Source organism: Xylaria bambusicola (genome assembly GCF_022495145.1).
Source record: "Xylaria bambusicola strain CBS 139988 unplaced genomic scaffold F5B22scaffold_7, whole genome shotgun sequence".
Taxonomy (NCBI): domain Eukaryota; kingdom Fungi; phylum Ascomycota; class Sordariomycetes; order Xylariales; family Xylariaceae; genus Xylaria; species Xylaria bambusicola.
Window position 1 is genome coordinate 459,125 of NW_025953560.1, and position 16,796 is coordinate 475,920.

At 49.8% G+C, this 16,796-nt stretch overlaps 5 protein-coding genes across 5 annotated transcripts; 3 read left to right on the top strand and 2 right to left on the bottom strand.

The window, feature by feature from the left end:
- Window positions 1-2,438: 2,438 nt before the first annotated feature.
- On the top strand, window positions 2,439-4,904 carry F5B22DRAFT_643459 (aconitase family-domain-containing protein; the record flags this gene model as incomplete). The annotated part of the gene is made up of 2 exons (XM_047978276.1): window positions 2,439-2,483; window positions 2,553-4,904. The coding sequence occupies 2 exons, from the start codon at window positions 2,439-2,441 to the stop codon at window positions 4,902-4,904; spliced, it is 2,397 nt and encodes a 798-aa protein (XP_047833891.1).
- A 639-nt stretch (window positions 4,905-5,543) lies between these two features.
- F5B22DRAFT_507941 (uncharacterized protein) lies at window positions 5,544-8,507 on the bottom strand. Its single transcript, XM_047972500.1, has 3 exons — window positions 8,370-8,507; window positions 8,178-8,306; window positions 5,544-7,945 (listed from the first exon to the last, which is right to left on the bottom strand). The coding sequence occupies exon 3, from the start codon at window positions 7,755-7,757 to the stop codon at window positions 5,619-5,621; it is 2,139 nt and encodes a 712-aa protein (XP_047833892.1). The 5' UTR covers window positions 7,758-7,945; window positions 8,178-8,306; window positions 8,370-8,507; the 3' UTR covers window positions 5,544-5,618.
- Window positions 8,508-11,686: 3,179 nt separating this feature from the next.
- On the top strand, window positions 11,687-12,002 carry F5B22DRAFT_643461 (uncharacterized protein; the record flags this gene model as incomplete). Its single annotated transcript, XM_047978277.1, has 2 exons — window positions 11,687-11,865; window positions 11,936-12,002. The coding sequence occupies 2 exons, from the start codon at window positions 11,687-11,689 to the stop codon at window positions 12,000-12,002; spliced, it is 246 nt and encodes an 81-aa protein (XP_047833893.1).
- Window positions 11,978-14,069, bottom strand: F5B22DRAFT_508083 (putative monooxygenase). The gene is made up of 3 exons (XM_047972502.1): window positions 13,144-14,069; window positions 12,343-13,049; window positions 11,978-12,213 (listed from the first exon to the last, which is right to left on the bottom strand). Exons 1-2 carry the CDS (start codon window positions 13,867-13,869, stop codon window positions 12,351-12,353), a joined length of 1,425 nt encoding a protein of 474 aa, XP_047833894.1. The 5' UTR covers window positions 13,870-14,069; the 3' UTR covers window positions 11,978-12,213; window positions 12,343-12,350.
- A 236-nt stretch (window positions 14,070-14,305) lies between these two features.
- F5B22DRAFT_508013 (major facilitator superfamily domain-containing protein) lies at window positions 14,306-16,796 on the top strand. The gene is made up of 6 exons (XM_047972501.1): window positions 14,306-14,557; window positions 14,676-14,702; window positions 14,755-14,891; window positions 14,945-15,415; window positions 15,464-16,226; window positions 16,290-16,796. The coding sequence occupies exons 1-6, from the start codon at window positions 14,533-14,535 to the stop codon at window positions 16,508-16,510; spliced, it is 1,644 nt and encodes a 547-aa protein (XP_047833895.1). The 5' UTR covers window positions 14,306-14,532; the 3' UTR covers window positions 16,511-16,796.

Below are 16,796 nucleotides of genomic sequence, written 5' to 3' on the forward strand. Positions count from 1 at the left end.
GACTCGGACTGCTTGGTTGATGTTTGATTCATCATCGTTGCTCCAAACTACCTAGCCGGAGGATTCGCTTTCTCGGATAACACTCTGTCACCAATAATAACCCAAAGCGGGCCCAACTGACGACACTTTTCTTTTCCATCTTATTACTGGGACGCCGTGTGATTGGCACGAGATATTAATAACGTATACTAAGACGAAATACTGACTTATCTACCTATAGGTACTTACACGTACTCACCTACCTACGGCCCTTACGGCGCACTCAGTAATGTAAACACTTCTTTGTTCAGCTCTAGCTCGTGTACATCATAGTGTCAAGCTAGCCAGTCCGTCAGTCAGTCGGGTCCGTCAGCGTGGCACGCTTGACACTAAATGTCAGCCACAAGCAAACGAAGGACATGACTACTACCCAACTACTAAGAGGTACCGCATCTTCTTTGCAGTAGTGTCTATATCTACCCAGGACACCCGGGACCTACTGTTTTACGTCCAGACTACAGTCTACGTCCAAGCGTGATACGATGGATATCTTGACCATCTCCCCATCCTCACCGATGAAAATGTCTGTACCAATCAGTCACCACAGCAGCAAGCACTCTTGAAAAGGTTTGAACATACGAGCCATTCGTGCCGCAGGCAGTTGTAAGTACTCATACTAAGACAGACAGAACGAGTGGGAACTGGTTTGTTGCACTCAGCTACTGGATCCAGTTAGTCTCGGTTTGGCCGGACCGACGGCGTGTGTGGGAGGCTGTACTTGTGATGAGTATAGGAGGAACGTATAGGCATCGCCCTCCTCAGCTGTGTGCGTTATTAGCTGTCGCCAGCGAGGGGCAGAGTTTTCCCCATCTCGTCATTGGAGGTTCAGCGCTCACCGCCAAAAGCGCAAAGGCGGCGGCGCTGTTGGGCTTGACCCTAACTTCCAAGAGTTCAAACTGGAGATGATGCGGTGATATACTAACTCAAGTATGCCCCAAAATGCAGGTTACCTACGCACAAACAATGCAGTGACACCTACTTGCAACACAACCTGCTGCGTGCCGAGCCTTTGAGGCCAATAATTAATGGCATAAGAGACTTGCGGCACAATATCGACATGGAATATGACCCTCACCTTTCGCCAGGCAGACATCATAGGGGGGATATCTACTTTCTTTTATTTAATCGACGGCGCCATACCGTGACTTTGCGGTGTCATGGGATACAAGTGTAGCACCACTAGGGTAGACCTCTAAACACACAAAGTACGTAGGAGAGTCTGATATCTATTAGGTATAGGTATTCTAGGCCTTCTCCAGCATGATGCAGCATTGGCACTGCTAGTTCAGCATAGATAACACAAAATCGTAATACTCATCCTTAACAGAGATCCTCTCTGACCGGACGATCATTTGCAGCACTACTTGCATTCACCAGAATCATGTGATTTCCGGTGATCCACCTATTTACTACATTCGTAGTCTTGAGGGTTAAATGATTTGACTCTGGGATACCTAGACTCATGAAGTCTTTTTTTTACAGCCATGTCGAGGAAGGCATTGTGTCCAAGTATGCGTACCCTCAGCGGTCTGTCTCTTATTTGCCCTCATATGATTATGCAGCTAGGCTTTGCGCAGTGGAACAGCTGAAACTCCCAGGATCAACCGGCAGGCTACGGCAGATCAACTAATGAAGCTACAGTAGAGCTGATCACAGACAGCACCAGTACCTTGCTGAACCAAGATTCGTCCTTGGACACATCAGAAATAGACATCCAATCAACCCTCCAAGTTACCTGGACTTGCCCGTCGACTTGGCACTCCTGCTGCTCGCATGCTGATTAAGTTTTTAGTAGTACTTGGGGTTACATTGACCAACGCTCTACCTCAGGGAATTAACCACAATTGGTTTCCATCGCTTAAGGCTCTCGCGCTAGTTGGAATGTGATCTTCTATTGGGTGTAAACATGTTACCCCAGAAGTGAGACAAGAAAAAGAAAAGGTTTTTCTAGCCTTTGGACTTCATATGGTCATGTACACATATTCGAGATGTGAGAGCAGGTTATTCCCTATGTAGAAGATGCCTTCCTAGGTAGGGGCCTACATACTTCGTACTTCGTAGGGAGGAGTCTAGGCGCGAACAACAGTGGTATTAGCGTTGTCACGCCGCTGTAGGTAGCACCCTCCGGTGCGCTAACCTATGGTGGCTAGCATCCTCTATCGCTCACCGAGGGGTCCCCGATAGCAGACGCCGGCACGCGGCTACCACCCGACTAACGCTCAGCGACACAGCTCCGTTATGCCGTTGTGTCGCCCCTCCGGCATCGCAGCACGCCTTGACACCCAACCAATCAGAGATGTCGTATTGTCAAAATACCCGTGGGATTTTCTTGACTTGGCTTTCTCGCGACTTTGGAAACATTGACACTGCCGATCAGGTTGATATGCGCTGTTTGAAGCATGAGGGCAATTGAGATCGCAGGCCGTCGAGGCGCGAGCCTTCGGGTGAGTTTTGTCTTTAGCCTCCTTCCTTGTCCAGTGCCTAGATCATCTAGTATTGACACATTTTCTTAGCAATTAATAGCACGAAGCCGCCGAGGAGACGTCACACGCCCCCGATCGTTTGCGACCCCTACATTCGAAACCTCGAACCCACGGATCCCGCCCTATCTTAAGCTCGTCAAGAACTATGAAAAGGTCAAGGAAGTCCTCGGGAGGGGTAGCGCTCTCACCCTGGCCGAGAAGATCCTCTATAGCCATCTGGACAATGCTGAGGAGTCATTGCTGACCAACACAAACGGCGGACGAGACATTCGGGGCACCGCCAATCTAAAGCTCAAACCTGACCGCGTCGCCATGCAGGATGCCTCGGCCCAAATGGCCCTTCTCCAGTTCATGACCTGCAACCTGCCTACAACTGCTATCCCTGCGAGTATCCACTGCGACCACCTTATTGTTGGTGAAAACGGCGCGAAGTCTGATCTGGAGTCCGGCATTAAGATGAACCAAGAAGTCTTCGATTTCCTGGAGTCTGCCGGAAAGAAGTACGGCATAGAATTCTGGCCACCTGGCGCTGGTATCATCCACCAGAGTGTCCTCGAGAACTATGCCGCCCCTGGTCTTATGATGCTGGGTACCGATAGCCACACGCCTAACGCTGGAGGTCTCTCAACCATCGCGATTGGCGTTGGTGGTGCTGATGCCGTTGAAGCCCTCGTTGGTGCGCCTTGGGAATTGAAGGCACCTCGCGTCCTCGGTGTGAAGCTGATCAACAAGCTCAGCGGCTGGGCTTCGCCGAAAGATATTATCCTGAACCTCGCAGGACAATTAACAGTTCGTGGTGGTACTGGCTACATTATTGAGTACTTTGGACCTGGCGTCGAGACGCTTAGCTGCACAGGCATGGCCACCGTCTGCAACATGGGAGCCGAAGTTGGCGCCACAACCTCGATCTTCCCATTCAACTCAGCCCATGTGCGATACCTCGAATCTACCCACCGACGTGATGTAGCTGCTGAGGCTAAGAAATTCTCCGACCTTATCTCCTTAAGGGCCGATGAGGGTGCTCACTACGATGATGTTATTACGATCGATCTAGCTACATTAGAACCTCACATCAATGGCCCCTTCACCCCTGATCTATCTACGCCGTTATCCCAGTTTAAGAAAACAGTACAAGACGAGAAATGGCCCGAAAAGCTTTCAGCCGGTCTGATAGGTAGCTGCACAAACAGTTCCTATGAGGATATGACTCGTGTAGAAAGCATGGTCCGCGAGGCTTTAGAAGCTGGCGTGAAACCAGCGTCTGACTTCTACATCACCCCTGGAAGTGACCAGATTAGGGAAACTTTGCGCCGAGATGGACCTCTTGACACTTTCAAGGAAGCTGGCGGCACGGTACTTTCGAACGCTTGTGGTCCTTGCATCGGTCAATGGAAGCGCCAAGATGGAGTCGAGAAGGGCACTCCTAATGCTATCCTTACCTCGTATAACCGCAACTTCCGGGGCCGCAACGACGGCAACCTAGACACGATGAACTTCTTAGCGTCTCCCGAGATTGTCACGGCTATGACATTCGCGGGTAGCACTACCTTCAACCCCATGACAGATTCTCTGCAGACAGCTGACGGCAAGGAGTTCCGCTTCACGCCACCCTCAGGCAAGGAAATTCCCCTACAGCCGTTTGAAATCGCACGGGAAGAGTTCCGACCCATAACATCGGCCCCAGACCCGTCCGTTGAAATTGCCATCTCCCCCAGCTCATCCCGTCTTGCTCTCCTGGAGCCCTTTGAGCCATTCCCTGCGTCCGAACTGAAGGGCATGAAAGTGCTCGTGAAGGTAACGGGCAAGTGCACCACTGACACCATCTCCGCTGCCGGGCCTTGGCTGAAATACAAGGGGCACCTTCCCAACATCAGCGCCAACACGCTAAACACAGCGACCAACGCCGAAACAGGCGAGGTCAACGTCGCTTATGATACGGACGGCTCCAAACACACCATCCCTGAGCTCGCGCAGCGCTGGCGGGACGCCTCACAGCCTTGGCTCGTCGTCGCCGAGCACAACTACGGCGAGGGAAGCGCGCGCGAGCACGCCGCGTTGCAACCCCGATACCTGGGCGCCCGCGTGGTGCTCACCAAGAGCTTCGCCCGCATCCACGAGACGAACCTCAAGAAGCAGGGCGTGGTACCCCTGACATTCGCAAACGAGGCCGACTACGACCGCATCAACGCCTGCGACGAGGTCGAGACAGTCGGCTTGCTGGACATGTTGCGCAACGGCGGAAAAGGCGACGTCTCGCTGCGCGTCAAGAATTTCCGCACCGGCGAGGAGACCCTGATCCCCACGAAACACGCCGTGAGCCGCGATCAAGCGGAGTTCATACTTGCGGGCAGCGCCTTGAACTTGTTGTCTCAGAAATCATAGTTGTTCAAATGTATCTATCAATTATAGCGCAAATGAAATAAATGTATGAATAGAAAAAAGGATTTCACCAAAAAAAATAGATCCAGAGCCTTCAGGTTATAGAAGGCAGTTTATTCATCGCGTAGACGAAAATCATGCGGTTGTTTTTTCGTCTCACCGGCTTAGATATTGACTGACTGACTGACTGACTGATTGACCGTAATTACCTACCAAGCAACTACCTACATACCTAGGTAACCCTACTGACTTTCTGGGGACTGGTCAAGAAGGGCCGCGAGTGAGGACTCGGGTATATAGATAGGGTAGACAGGCTTTATATAACGTCCACCTAGGTATCGAGTATGCATAAGTGTATATGATCCATCCATCCGCATTTCCAGGCCGTCCTTCCTCAAGACGATACCAGACAAGGTTGTTCCTTCCTCCTAGTGCTATGCCCCTCTATTTTTGGAAACAGCCCTTGCAATTCCTTCCACCGTCATCATTCAATTCGTCTCGTCTCATTCATTCGTATACGGAAGACGCGAGATGGCCGTGGTTTTCGCGAATGAAAAATAAAAAATAAAAGACAAGACGTCACGGGACGCCGGGGGTATATAGAAGTCGTGTGCGGCCGTATCGTGCAAGAATTCGTTCAACAGACGGCGCAGCCACATTGCCATGTGCGTGCAAGTAAATGATCATGAAGTGCAGTTCTGGTGATTCGCCAGCCGTTCAATCGCTGATGCTGAGTTGCTTAATTCCATGTCTACAGGCGAAGAAGGAATCATTTGCCGACGCCGGCGTCTCTTTTTGCTTGGCGAGCCTTGCCCTTCTCTTCTTCGCTCGATTTTGAGCCTCGATTTGCTTCAAGATGTCTAGTGCGGCCAGCCATTTCGGGTTATCCTGCACCCGCTGGGGTACCGCGGCTTGTGTCTTCTGGCTGAGATTCGATGCTTCACTTTTTTGCTGGGCCAGTCGCTTGACCGCCTTCCCAAAGTTTGCCTTGCGGCCGCCACGACTCTTAATCTCGTCCTGTTTCTTTTCATACCACTCCTCAAACCGGTAAACGGGCACCGAGGGTCTCGGGTCAATGTAATCAAAGTGCGTTGCGGCACGCTTCGGCCGTGGGGGCAACTCATCTTCTGGTAGTCCGAATAATTTGTCTCCAGGCCGAAATGGTCGGTTATTCTCGCTATATATCTGAGCATCGAATGCATCTGCATCGTGCTGAGAAACCCAGAAGAGTCGCCGTTCTTCAGGAGACATCTTTTTCCATTCTCGATCGCCTAACAAAGCTGACAAAGGCCCCTGGCCCCTTGATGAAGGCGGTTCGCTTGTTTCAGTCACGGTAACAGGTGTAGTAGCAGGTGTGGATTGCATGATCTGTACTGGTGGCACAAGTGGCACAGGTGACTGCATGTTATGATTTTGATCTGGTGATACGAGTCTCGTTTCCTGAGGGACAGGGCTTATTACCTCGGGGACAGGTGTAATTTGCTTGGTCTTGGTGGCCTTTGTGATTGGACTTTGCTCCGGTTTTGAGTCCTTTCGAACTAAGTTGATCGGAGTCCAACCTTTTATTGGTATCGAGTTTCCTTCTTCAACAGAAGCTTGACGAACTCCATTAACAGGCTGATGCTGCTTGGTAGGCGGTAGCTGCGGGTGTATGGAAGTGTTGGAAGAATTCACAGACACGGGCCCCAAGCCATTATTTTGAGTTGGTGCAGTCACCCTCTGTTTATCGCCCGATGATTTGGGAGACAATCCATTAGGCTGCCGAGGTCGAGAAGTATCTTGTACAGTGGAAGGGCTTGGGATCGTGCTCTGCGGGGCCTTTTGGGCGTATATTTTCTTCGAGGTTTGTTCAACAGAAGCAGAGGGGCCATGTTTAACTTGAGCAACACCGCCCGGCTGGATTGGCCCCTCCCGACCTTGTTTGTTACTTGGTGTCACAACATTCACTTTTTCGCGAAATAGCTCGGTTTTCCCATCAAGCAGCGGCTTGGGTATTGGACGACCCACCTCCGGGGTTCCATTTGGGATAAAATTCTTTGGGGGAGGCTGAGGCTGAGGCTGAGGCTTGGGCCGTGGTAATGTACTTCCTGAATCATCAGCTATAATCACGGGAGATCCAGGATGAGCAAGCCCATTAAGACCGTTGCTTTGAGGCTGTTGATTCGAGACCGGCGCCGGTTGCCGGCCGGAACTGCTGGGACGAGTGTCGCCTCGGGATGACTGTCGTTGGTCATTGTACGTATTTGACCTCGCCGGCTCAATTACGGCATCTTTCTTCTTAGGTCGAAGTGCAAAATCGTCTATCGCACTAAGTTTATAAGTTCTCTCTTCGGACTGTCTCAACATACCTCTTTTAGACAATGGAGGAATGCCATTCTCAGAGAACGAACTATTTGACTTTGGTCGTGGCTCAGATAAATTTGGCACACCTGAGACGCGTTGTCTCTTTAAAGGCCGTGGGTTCGCAGATGGCAGATCTGAAGGCAACATCTGTACAGCAGCTACTGGGGAAGCCTGAGGTTGTCCAGAGCTCAAAGACGATTTGACACTCTTTCGTGCAACATGCTTGATATCCTGAAATTGCTTCTTGTCGAGTTTTGGGGGTGGTACTCTGGAAGCGTAGGGGCTATTGAGCGATCCATTTTCAGTCGATCTATTTCCCAACCGTGTTGCCGCAGAGTCCTTAGGGATGCTTGGTATAGACGAGGAACTGCAGAAATTGTCGTTCTTGTCTGGCTGTGGGTGTCGAATTTCATAATACTGTCTCCTGTGGTCATGGCAGTACGGGCCTCCGATAATAGTATTGTTCGGACAGCCTCCTGTCCATTTGCATTTCTGTAGTTGGTGTGGATCCATAGTAAGATACTGTAGCTGGCTCTTCCGATGTCCTGGTATCGCCTTAGCTACAACCGGGGCCCGTCGTCAGAGCTATTTCTATGCCAGGCCATTCACCCATGTGCAAACCGACATTTACGTGGTTAGCTAGCTTCCTGTTTGCAGTTATGGTGTTTCTATTAAACAGGCTGTCATGTCGCTGGCAAGAGCTGCCACTGGTGATACCTCTCCCAATTATTCATCTGCGTGGCACTATTATGTAGAAATTGAGTAGCGTGAGCAACGATGTTTTCGGGGTTTAGGTTGCATGACAGTTGTTTTGCCACCGGAACAAGAACACAACTTGGCATCGCCTTCCACCAGGGAGAGAGAACAGGAAGTGGGGAGACAAAGCTGGATAAGAAGGAGACCATGCCACTGAGGTGAATTGTTGTTACCTACACCTTAGGAAACTAATGAAGTGTTATGATGACTCAAAAAGCGACGAGAAAAATTGCTTTGCAAGGATTTTGTTCTGGCAGATTATATGATCGGCATTCAGGACCAGATGTTATACGAATGTGGTAAAACCTAGGATATTAGGTATGGTTAGCTGAAAAGGCCTAAAATGTAGGGTTATGGAGAATTTATAACATAGGACGAATTCTGTTTGGCCAGCCTCAGGTCTTTTCAGTTTTTATATGCACCTCAGCCTGCGGGGAAACGGCGGCTTCGAATCACAACACACAACCGGCCGAGAGAGAAAATACTCGGCGATGTCTCTCCGCCACAGCCTTTGGCTCAACCTTGGTAGGGAAGTAATAGCAAGGTCGAGCTCCATGTAGTAGCCACAACAGATTAGAAATACTGCTGTTTGAAATTTATCTTGTTCTCTTGCAGCCAACTGTATCGAGAGGTAGATATTTGGCGTGCAATTATGAGAGAAAGCAAGACGCGTTATTAGACAAGGATTGTCTCACTGCGGCGTGTATGCAATTCAAAACCAGGAGCTCCACTTTGCAGTCGGACCTTTTACCTTTTGCTCATCATCGACTCAACCAACAGAACGTGAATCTGAAAAGATAAGAAACTAGAGACAATAAAATGAGAGGGCCTGACCTATACGATCCGAGTGCATCAGGAGAAGCAAACTCCTAGGTCATAGCGACCAATATTTGTCTGTTGCCGACAACGCTGATATTTATGTCGCCAGTGATGGCAAATGCCGATGACCAGGATGATACTCGCTATGCTTCGTAACACCTAGCCTTGCAGATGGCGGCTATAGAATTCAATGGAGGCGCGTAGACGAGGCGCCTCCCGTCACCAATCGTTTGGTTGGTCTGGCTGTCCCGTCTCGAATCGGAGATACCGTACGGGCGCGGTTCCTGGACGTGGGAAGCCAGCAGCCAGCCGCTGACAGAGCAGAGTGTGGCAAGTACCACGACGACGAACGTAGAGAGGCACAATGAACGGACGATATCAGCAAGAGAAGCAGAAATCATTACCTATCTATGGAGATTAGGCAGAGAGCACCTCTGGTGCAGAGGCATGGCCATAACAGGTGCAGTGCTGTATGGGGCAACTTGTACAAAACGAGATTCGGTTCAATATCACTTTAACTACCATTTCACCTCCGTGACCTTACTGACCCAGTCTTAATCACGTGCTATGTTTCTTCGTACCCATGCTAGTGGATCAACTTTGCCAATACCTAAGTCGTCACCCAAGGGACACCAAAGCTAGTGTAGCTTTCTGTACTTGCAGTTATCTGTTTAAGTGGGGTACAAGTGCGAGAGATATCTATGCTTCTAATTGGTCATGTAAAGTCTTGGCAGGTCACAGAGGTGAAATGGCTGTTAAAGTGATAGATGCAACTAAATACTTCGTAAGTAGATAGGTATGTAGGTACCTCCAGACCAACAATCCCAGGTCCAGGTCGTGGTTGCCCATGGCACGCACTAACCAACGAAGTCTTGGGAAGCTGGTCCGTGCCTACCCGTCCCCAGCGTTTCCTGCGCCTGCCCAGTTTAGGCGCCTTCATCTGATATAAAAGCTTACCAAGGTACCAAGTACGAAAGGAGGTTACCGCCCTCACCATGTTCAGATGGGAGGCGAAATCTACCTATATTCGAATATCTAATCTACAGCGATCGTTTTATTGATTTAGCGATGGCCCCTTCGCCCCCTGCCTTCCCCAAATCTAGGTAGGTCCCGGGTTCCAATGTGCCTCCAGATCATGGGATGCGCCACGCCTTGCCATCTCACACCCCACGTTCCATTCTTGCACTTTGGCTCGCATCATAACAAGAGGTCGTTGGTTGTAGGTAACCTCGCAATCTCCAAAAATAGCCGAATGCAGAGACGACCCTAGGATAAGCACTCTCAAGCCTCGACTCGAGCGAATAATGTTTTGGACAAAGTCGTGCCTATCTGCTGTCTCCTCCGACTGTGGGGACTGCTTCCTCCAATTAACTTGGGACACGCTTGATGCGGAGCGAGCAACTGTCCTAGATATTATGTAAGTGATCCAGATCCAGAAAGACTCGACCAGACAGACAGATTCATCATCACTGGATATTCATCTTCAATTGCCACAAGAGCAGAACCTGGTAGAAAGAAAACAAAACAGCGCTGTTGTTTCGCCCGTCCAACGAGTCTGCGAGGACTTGATTGAGCAGTCGAGGGCCATCTCGATAACTACCCGACAAAGTCTCACCAACTGGCGGTCAGAGATATGTCTTGATGTCGTGGATACGAGTCATCTCGAAAAGATATTTCCGCTACTTGTCTTTTTCACGGTCTGATGCGACATTGGAGGTAAAGAATCAACCCCGTAATACAAACAGGGTGAAATTGAAGAGACATTCCATGTTGATGAGCCACGCTTGTCGTGCTGCCTGGAGCACAAAAGGTTCGGAAAGCGAACAGGTATATATCATCGGAAGGTTGGTATTACAACGATTCTTTCCATGTCTCCCAAAATAAGTGAACACGGGATCCGGGAGAAGTTAAAGGAAAATCTTCAATGTCCAGGTAATAACCCAGAGACCCACTCCATCGGGTACCTATGCCATCAGCTCCCCTTACTTTTACAATCACACCACATCGTACCACATCCCGAATCCTCCCAATTATGAACTGCTTGGAACCAACATTCACCGCTGCCGATTGCGGTCTTCTCGCTTATGCTCGCCCAATATCCAATCAGAAAGATTGTATTGTAAGACATACCAACAGCGAGACATCTTTTCCCACGATACGGGCGATAGAAGTCCCGCTCCACTGCGATTTCCGCCGCTACCCAGCGCTGTAGTTGTCCGGACCCCGCCGACAGAATGTGTCCAGAGCTCTCGTGGCCGGGTATTTTCGTAAAGACAACAAAAGTTCATGTGATATCTACATCACAGGCTTTGGCATGAATGACAAGATTGCCATACTTAGTACGCATCCTAAGTAGACCCGGCTACGTAAAGCAATATGGAGTGCATTATGCCAAGCATGTCACTCCGGGTTGCCGGGTTGTCCTATTGTCGGCGACTGAATTGCAAGCCTTATTCTTGATCGTATGTTTCGGCCGCCCTAGACAAACAGATCCCGGATCGTTCAGTCTCGTCAGCCCAATATTTGCATGAACCTTTTGGGAAAGGGAAGTTAGTGTACAGTAGGGACTCATGTTCGCATCCTGGCGTCATGGGGACTCGGCAATCGGGTCGTTGTCTGTTTAAAAAAGTGACGATATAAATATAGGCTGACCGTCCACGTTGTCTGTCAGTCATACGATGCAGACAAGCTTATACTTATAGATCAGCTCCTTCGTCACACAACAGACACTCAGTGAAATCATTACAATATCACTTAATTCACCCCTCGAGAGCATACACGTCTCTTGATCATCCTCTCCACTCCTGTATCATCACATAACTCCACTCCCGGCGGTTCCTCTCATCTCCATCTCTTCACTAGACACGATGTCGCCTCTCACACTTCAAGCCGCCCGTCTAGCCTCAAGACAAGTTCTGAGAGCATCACCCGTATGGCAGCAGGCCTTCCGCAGTCCCATGTCGGCCCAGGTAGCCAGGCAATACAGCACCGCTGGTCACGCCCCCGCTGATTGGGGACGGATATTGCGAACTAGAGGCGCGACTATGTTGATGTATGCTGATACCACCCCTTTATAGATTTCAGCAACACAATGCTAATCATAGTAACATTAACAGCTACTTCCCCGGTATGGCCGCGGCTTTAGGATGGCCGTACCTCGCATACCTGATGCTAGACAACTAGACCAGCGACATGGCGTTATAAAAAAGAAAGACAAAAAAACATATAAATCCCATTCCAGCATTTCGACTAAATCAATAGTCGACTTTCTTCATTATCATCTATCCACCTAGTATATATCCACCACATTCTATTCTTCTATGTATATGTATAGATATATATACAACATGAAACGACAAAGGCGTTATGTAGGTTTGAGCGGGAAATGAATATCCTGGTTCGGGAAGAATGTCGGGGTTAGAAAGGGGCATCAAGAGAAGGAGGGAAAAAGTTAAACAAAAGCTTTCAAATAAAAACATGTTAAAAGTTCAAACAAGAAAGACTTGTTTCGTTAAGACCTAACCTTGAGTTTCATGCCATTACAGCCTCTACCGACGTTTGAGCGGCAACATCAGCAGGCTCCTCGTTGTACTCGAGATATCCCTCTTTTCCCTCAGGGATATGCAACTTCCTCGCTTCCAGAGTGTCTCCGAGGACGCCTCCGTTCGGATTTGCACGAAGCATGGCAGCCGTCTCCTCGTAGTGCATCTCGGCGTACATCTCTGCGTCAAAGTCGAGGAGCCACGCCTCGCGCCGCAGACGGAGCGACTGCGGGTCTTTCTTGGCGGCTGCGAAGTCCGCCTTGTGCCAGATGTCCCTCGTCTGCTCGCCCGTCTTCTGCGCCGAGCGCACGCGTTCGTACCGGATGGCTTCGAACGTCGCGATGGCTTCTTGCACGCCGTCGCTGTTCTTCGCGTTTCCGTAGGTTTTCTGGTATTGCTGGGCTCGTGAGAGACAGACGGCGATGGTGGCACCGTCTTCCATGGCTTGTGAGGCGCCTTGGATAGATGTGGGCAGGAACGGGTGTGCGGAATCCCCGATGAGTGCTATCCGGCGACGACTTGAGATCCAGGTGGGTAGTGGGTCGCGGTACACGAGCTTCCAGTCGATGAGTGGAGAGGGCGTATAATCGAGGATCTTCTGGACGACGGGATCCCAGCCCTCGAGCACCTTGCGCGCATCTGAGAGGGGCGCCTCAAGGGACCAGCTTTCTTCGATATCCGCCTCGTCCTATATGTCGTTACGTGATTAGATTGTGCGTGATCGAGGCAAATATAGAATGAAGCTATCACAGGAGCGATGACAAAAAATGAGATAGACAAACCTTGTGTGTGCAGACCCATGAGAAATCTTTACCGTTCTTTACTGACGCCGCGATGAAGTGAACATCGGGGCCAAGCCACGCCACGTGTTTATCGCCGTTGTCTGTGAAGAACCGCAAATCAGGGTCCTTGGCAATCTCGTCGGCGTCAAACCAAACTCGATACACAGCGTACCCAGACGCCTTGGGCTTGTCCTCGTACCCAAGAACGATCTTTCTCCCCGGACTTCGGACTCCCTCCGCCGCAAGCACGATGTTGGCCGTGATCCTCTCGCCGCCCTCGAGCACTACACCCGCCTCATCATCGCTCTCAAAATAGTCCTCGACACGTGCCCCTAGCCTTATATCGACACCGATTTCAAGAGCGTGCTTGTACACGATCTCATGGAACTCGCCGCGATGTCCATCAAATCGGATGCCGAATTCCTCCTGTTCTTTTGACCATACTTGCTTGAGCAGCGTCTCGCCAAGCCAGTTCTTGATCTCGAGACCATCAGAACGCTGGCTGAGCGCGTCCATCTTTTCCGCCACGCCCGGCCATCGCTGGAAGATGCGAGAGCTGTTAGGCCCGAAACTGATGATATCTCCTAGGAGCTTGAGCTCGGGGAACTTCTCAAGCAGAGTTACGCTATGACCCTTGCGATGACACTCGATGGCTGCCGTGAGGCCGGCGAAGCCTGCACCTACGACCAGTACGCGAATGCCGGTTTTGGGGGGAGATTGTGACATGTTTTAGCTTGCTTGGATATATGACCAAGGATAGGATGGATCTAACTGAATGTATGCCCTTGTTTTTCTCCAACTCCATCTCCAGCGTCACCAAGCACAGCTTTATGTATCAGCTCACCACGCTATCTTCGGCATGAACTAATTACCGTCACCTCGGTCAGAATTCGGGAACCATTTTCCCTCAAGCTGAAATCATCAAGACTCACTTATCCTGTTATTCATTGATGCTAGGGTCAACTGATCAAAGCTACTATCATCAGGGATCTACATGTCAGCTTAAAACGCGTAGTCCCTTTTCCCCGCACAGGGAGGTTGCGTCAACTGCCGGCAATTGTTTTGAAGCAGGCAAAAGAGCGGGTTACACACTTATCACTGTGCGGGGTGCATAGTGATTGGAGATCTCAGCTGGGGCAATGGTTTGAGCAAGTCGGGCAGAGGTCGGGCTGGGCAGGATCCGGGCGCAGATATATACGGTAAATGATAATTGGGGTGCGTGCATACACAGTTGCAACCTTGGCAATAGTTGCTTGACAGAGACGGTGAACCAGGACAAGTATGTTCCTATAAAACCAGATTCGTATCCCCTGAGCTCTGGGTGTTGTATTTGTTCCATGGTTATCAACCTCGTGTATGTTGATTTGTTTTGTATGATATCTCGTCGAAATGGTTTGGGGAATTCTTGAAGACAGTATGCACTCCATAGTGGTTAAATCCACGGCTTGGCAGACCCTTGCTTCATTCCTAAAGACACGAATAAGTGCAGTATTTCCAGTTGGCAATGATTTCTAACATTTCAATTCTCTTAGAGCATATGACCCATGTGCCGGGCACAGGTATGTAGTCTTGCTTTTGTGCTGCCAGGCCATTGCTAATTGTCGACAATAGTTCCATTGACCGACTCCAGTGATATCCCTAGCGAGTATCGGACGATTCCTCAAGAACTATTAAAGCATGGCCATGGACGGAATGCGCATATCATATTGGCTCCTCAACCGAGTGACTCTCCAAATGATCCTCTCAATGTGAGTACTTGAGTATATGAGTTCCATTGCGTCAAAAGCTTATATCAAACTAGTGGCCAACATGGCGGAAAGACGTTATTTTGACGATTGTCGGATTATCTGCTGCTGTCGTAGGAGCATACGGCCCCATGCTATCACCTGGGTTCGTTGTGATCGCTGCTGAGTTGAATGTTACGGTCAATATACTTTCACAAGCTACGGCTTGGGTAATCTTATTGATCGGCCTGTCTCTCTTCATCTTCAATCCGATAGCGAAGAAGCTTGGACGACGACCTGTATATGCGATTTCCAGTATCATCATGCTTACCGGCAGTGTCTGGGGAGCTGTCTCGAAAGATTATCCTACCTTCCTGGCATCCCGCATCTATAGCGGAGTCGGTATGGCCCCGTACGAAGTCCTCGTCCAATGCACCATTGCAGATATGTATTTCGTCCACGAGAGAGCCACAAGAATTGCAATCTGGAATATGTTCCTTCTGTGCGGGATCAGCGGTGGGGCGCTAGTAGCTGGTTATATCATTGAGGTAAGCCAGCATCAATGACTGCCCAGCGGTCGCTAACATCATTTTCAGGGCCAAGGTTGGAAATGGACGTTAATATGGTGTGGCATCATATTTGGGGCTTTACTACCTCTCGTTATTTTCTTCGTTCCCGAGACGGCTTATCGGAGACAGTCTTGGGAAGAACGGCTAAGAGCGGCCGGGACGAACAATTCCAACGAAAAATCGCTAGATAAGAAAGGAGAAGTTGAGCAAGAGGAAAATGTGGAAGTCCCGGAGACAGGGACACAGCCCGAAAAGAAAGATTCTTTTCTACGCTCGCTGCGGTTCTATACTGGAACCTACACAGAGACACCACTATGGAAAATATTCCTGCGGCCGTTCGTGATGTTTTGGTATCCCGCGGTGCTCTGGGCGTTTCTGCTCTACGGAGTCACCCTGACTTGGATTGTCGTCTTCAGTGTGGTTAACGCAGTGATCTTCACAGCACCGCCATACAACTTTTCGGTATCCGAAACCGGATTGATTTCTCTGTCACCGTTCATACTGAGCTTCATAGGCGAGATCATCTCGGGTCCCATGAATGACTGGGTCTGCATGTGGCTGGCGAAGAAGAACCGCGGTATTTATGAGCCAGAGTTTCGACTGCCGCCAATCATCATTTCTTTCTTGATTGGGGTTGCTGGTTTCTTTGGGTTTGGAGCAACGGTTCACTATCAGACGCACTGGAGCGGACCGGTACTTACTTTTGGGTTGGCTAACATGAGCTTGGCTTTCTCGAATGCCAGTGTGTTTGGCTATGTCATCGATGCTCACAAAGAGTTGAGCGAAGAAGGTACGTGCAGCAGTTACCTGAACTTCTCATTATAACCATGCGCTGACTTGATCACTCGTTCAGCTTTCGTGGCAATCAACGCCCGCAACCTCCTCACGTTCGGGTTGACATACTTTGTTAATGACTGGCTAGCTCGTGATGGCGTCCTGGCAGTGTTCAACGTCCTTGGGGCTGTCTTCGTTGGGGTCAATCTGCTCACAATTCCACTATGGATCTTTGGCAAGCGAATCAGGGCCTCCATCGCAAGAAATAAGACCTTGGATCGCTTTATGCACGAGGATTGAGGCTGTCGGAGAGGGTATCCACGAGATAGATAGTACGTAGTAGGAAATGGATATTTGATGGCTAGATCATCATTTCCACCGTCCTCATGTCACTAAGTACTTGCCTGCTAAATGCCTGATAACCTTCAACTGGCAGGCGCGTCAATAATAACTGTAAATTTAGCGGTACACAGGGAAATGGCCAGTGACCTGCAGTGGCATGTAGAAGGCTGTGGGGTATTCAGGTACCGCTAGCCACAATAAGTCTAGCGCATCACACCCATCTGTAACTCCCGGTCAAAGACCC

Excerpts from the sequence above, each read along its gene's own strand:
- F5B22DRAFT_507941 (XM_047972500.1), bottom strand. The coding sequence starts at position 7,757 with ATGGATCCACACCAACTACAGAAATGCAAATGGACAGGAGGCTGTCCG.
- F5B22DRAFT_508083 (XM_047972502.1), bottom strand. The coding sequence starts at position 13,869 with ATGTCACAATCTCCCCCCAAAACCGGCATTCGCGTACTGGTCGTAGGT. Across the intron at positions 13,050-13,143 it reads CATGGGTCTGCACACACAAG|GACGAGGCGGATATCGAAGA; the intron begins GTTTGTCTATCT and ends AACGACATATAG.
- F5B22DRAFT_508013 (XM_047972501.1), top strand. The coding sequence starts at position 14,533 with ATGGTTTGGGGAATTCTTGAAGACA. Across the intron at positions 15,416-15,463 it reads TAGCTGGTTATATCATTGAG|GGCCAAGGTTGGAAATGGAC; the intron begins GTAAGCCAGCAT and ends CATCATTTTCAG. Across the intron at positions 16,227-16,289 it reads CAAAGAGTTGAGCGAAGAAG|CTTTCGTGGCAATCAACGCC; the intron begins GTACGTGCAGCA and ends TCACTCGTTCAG.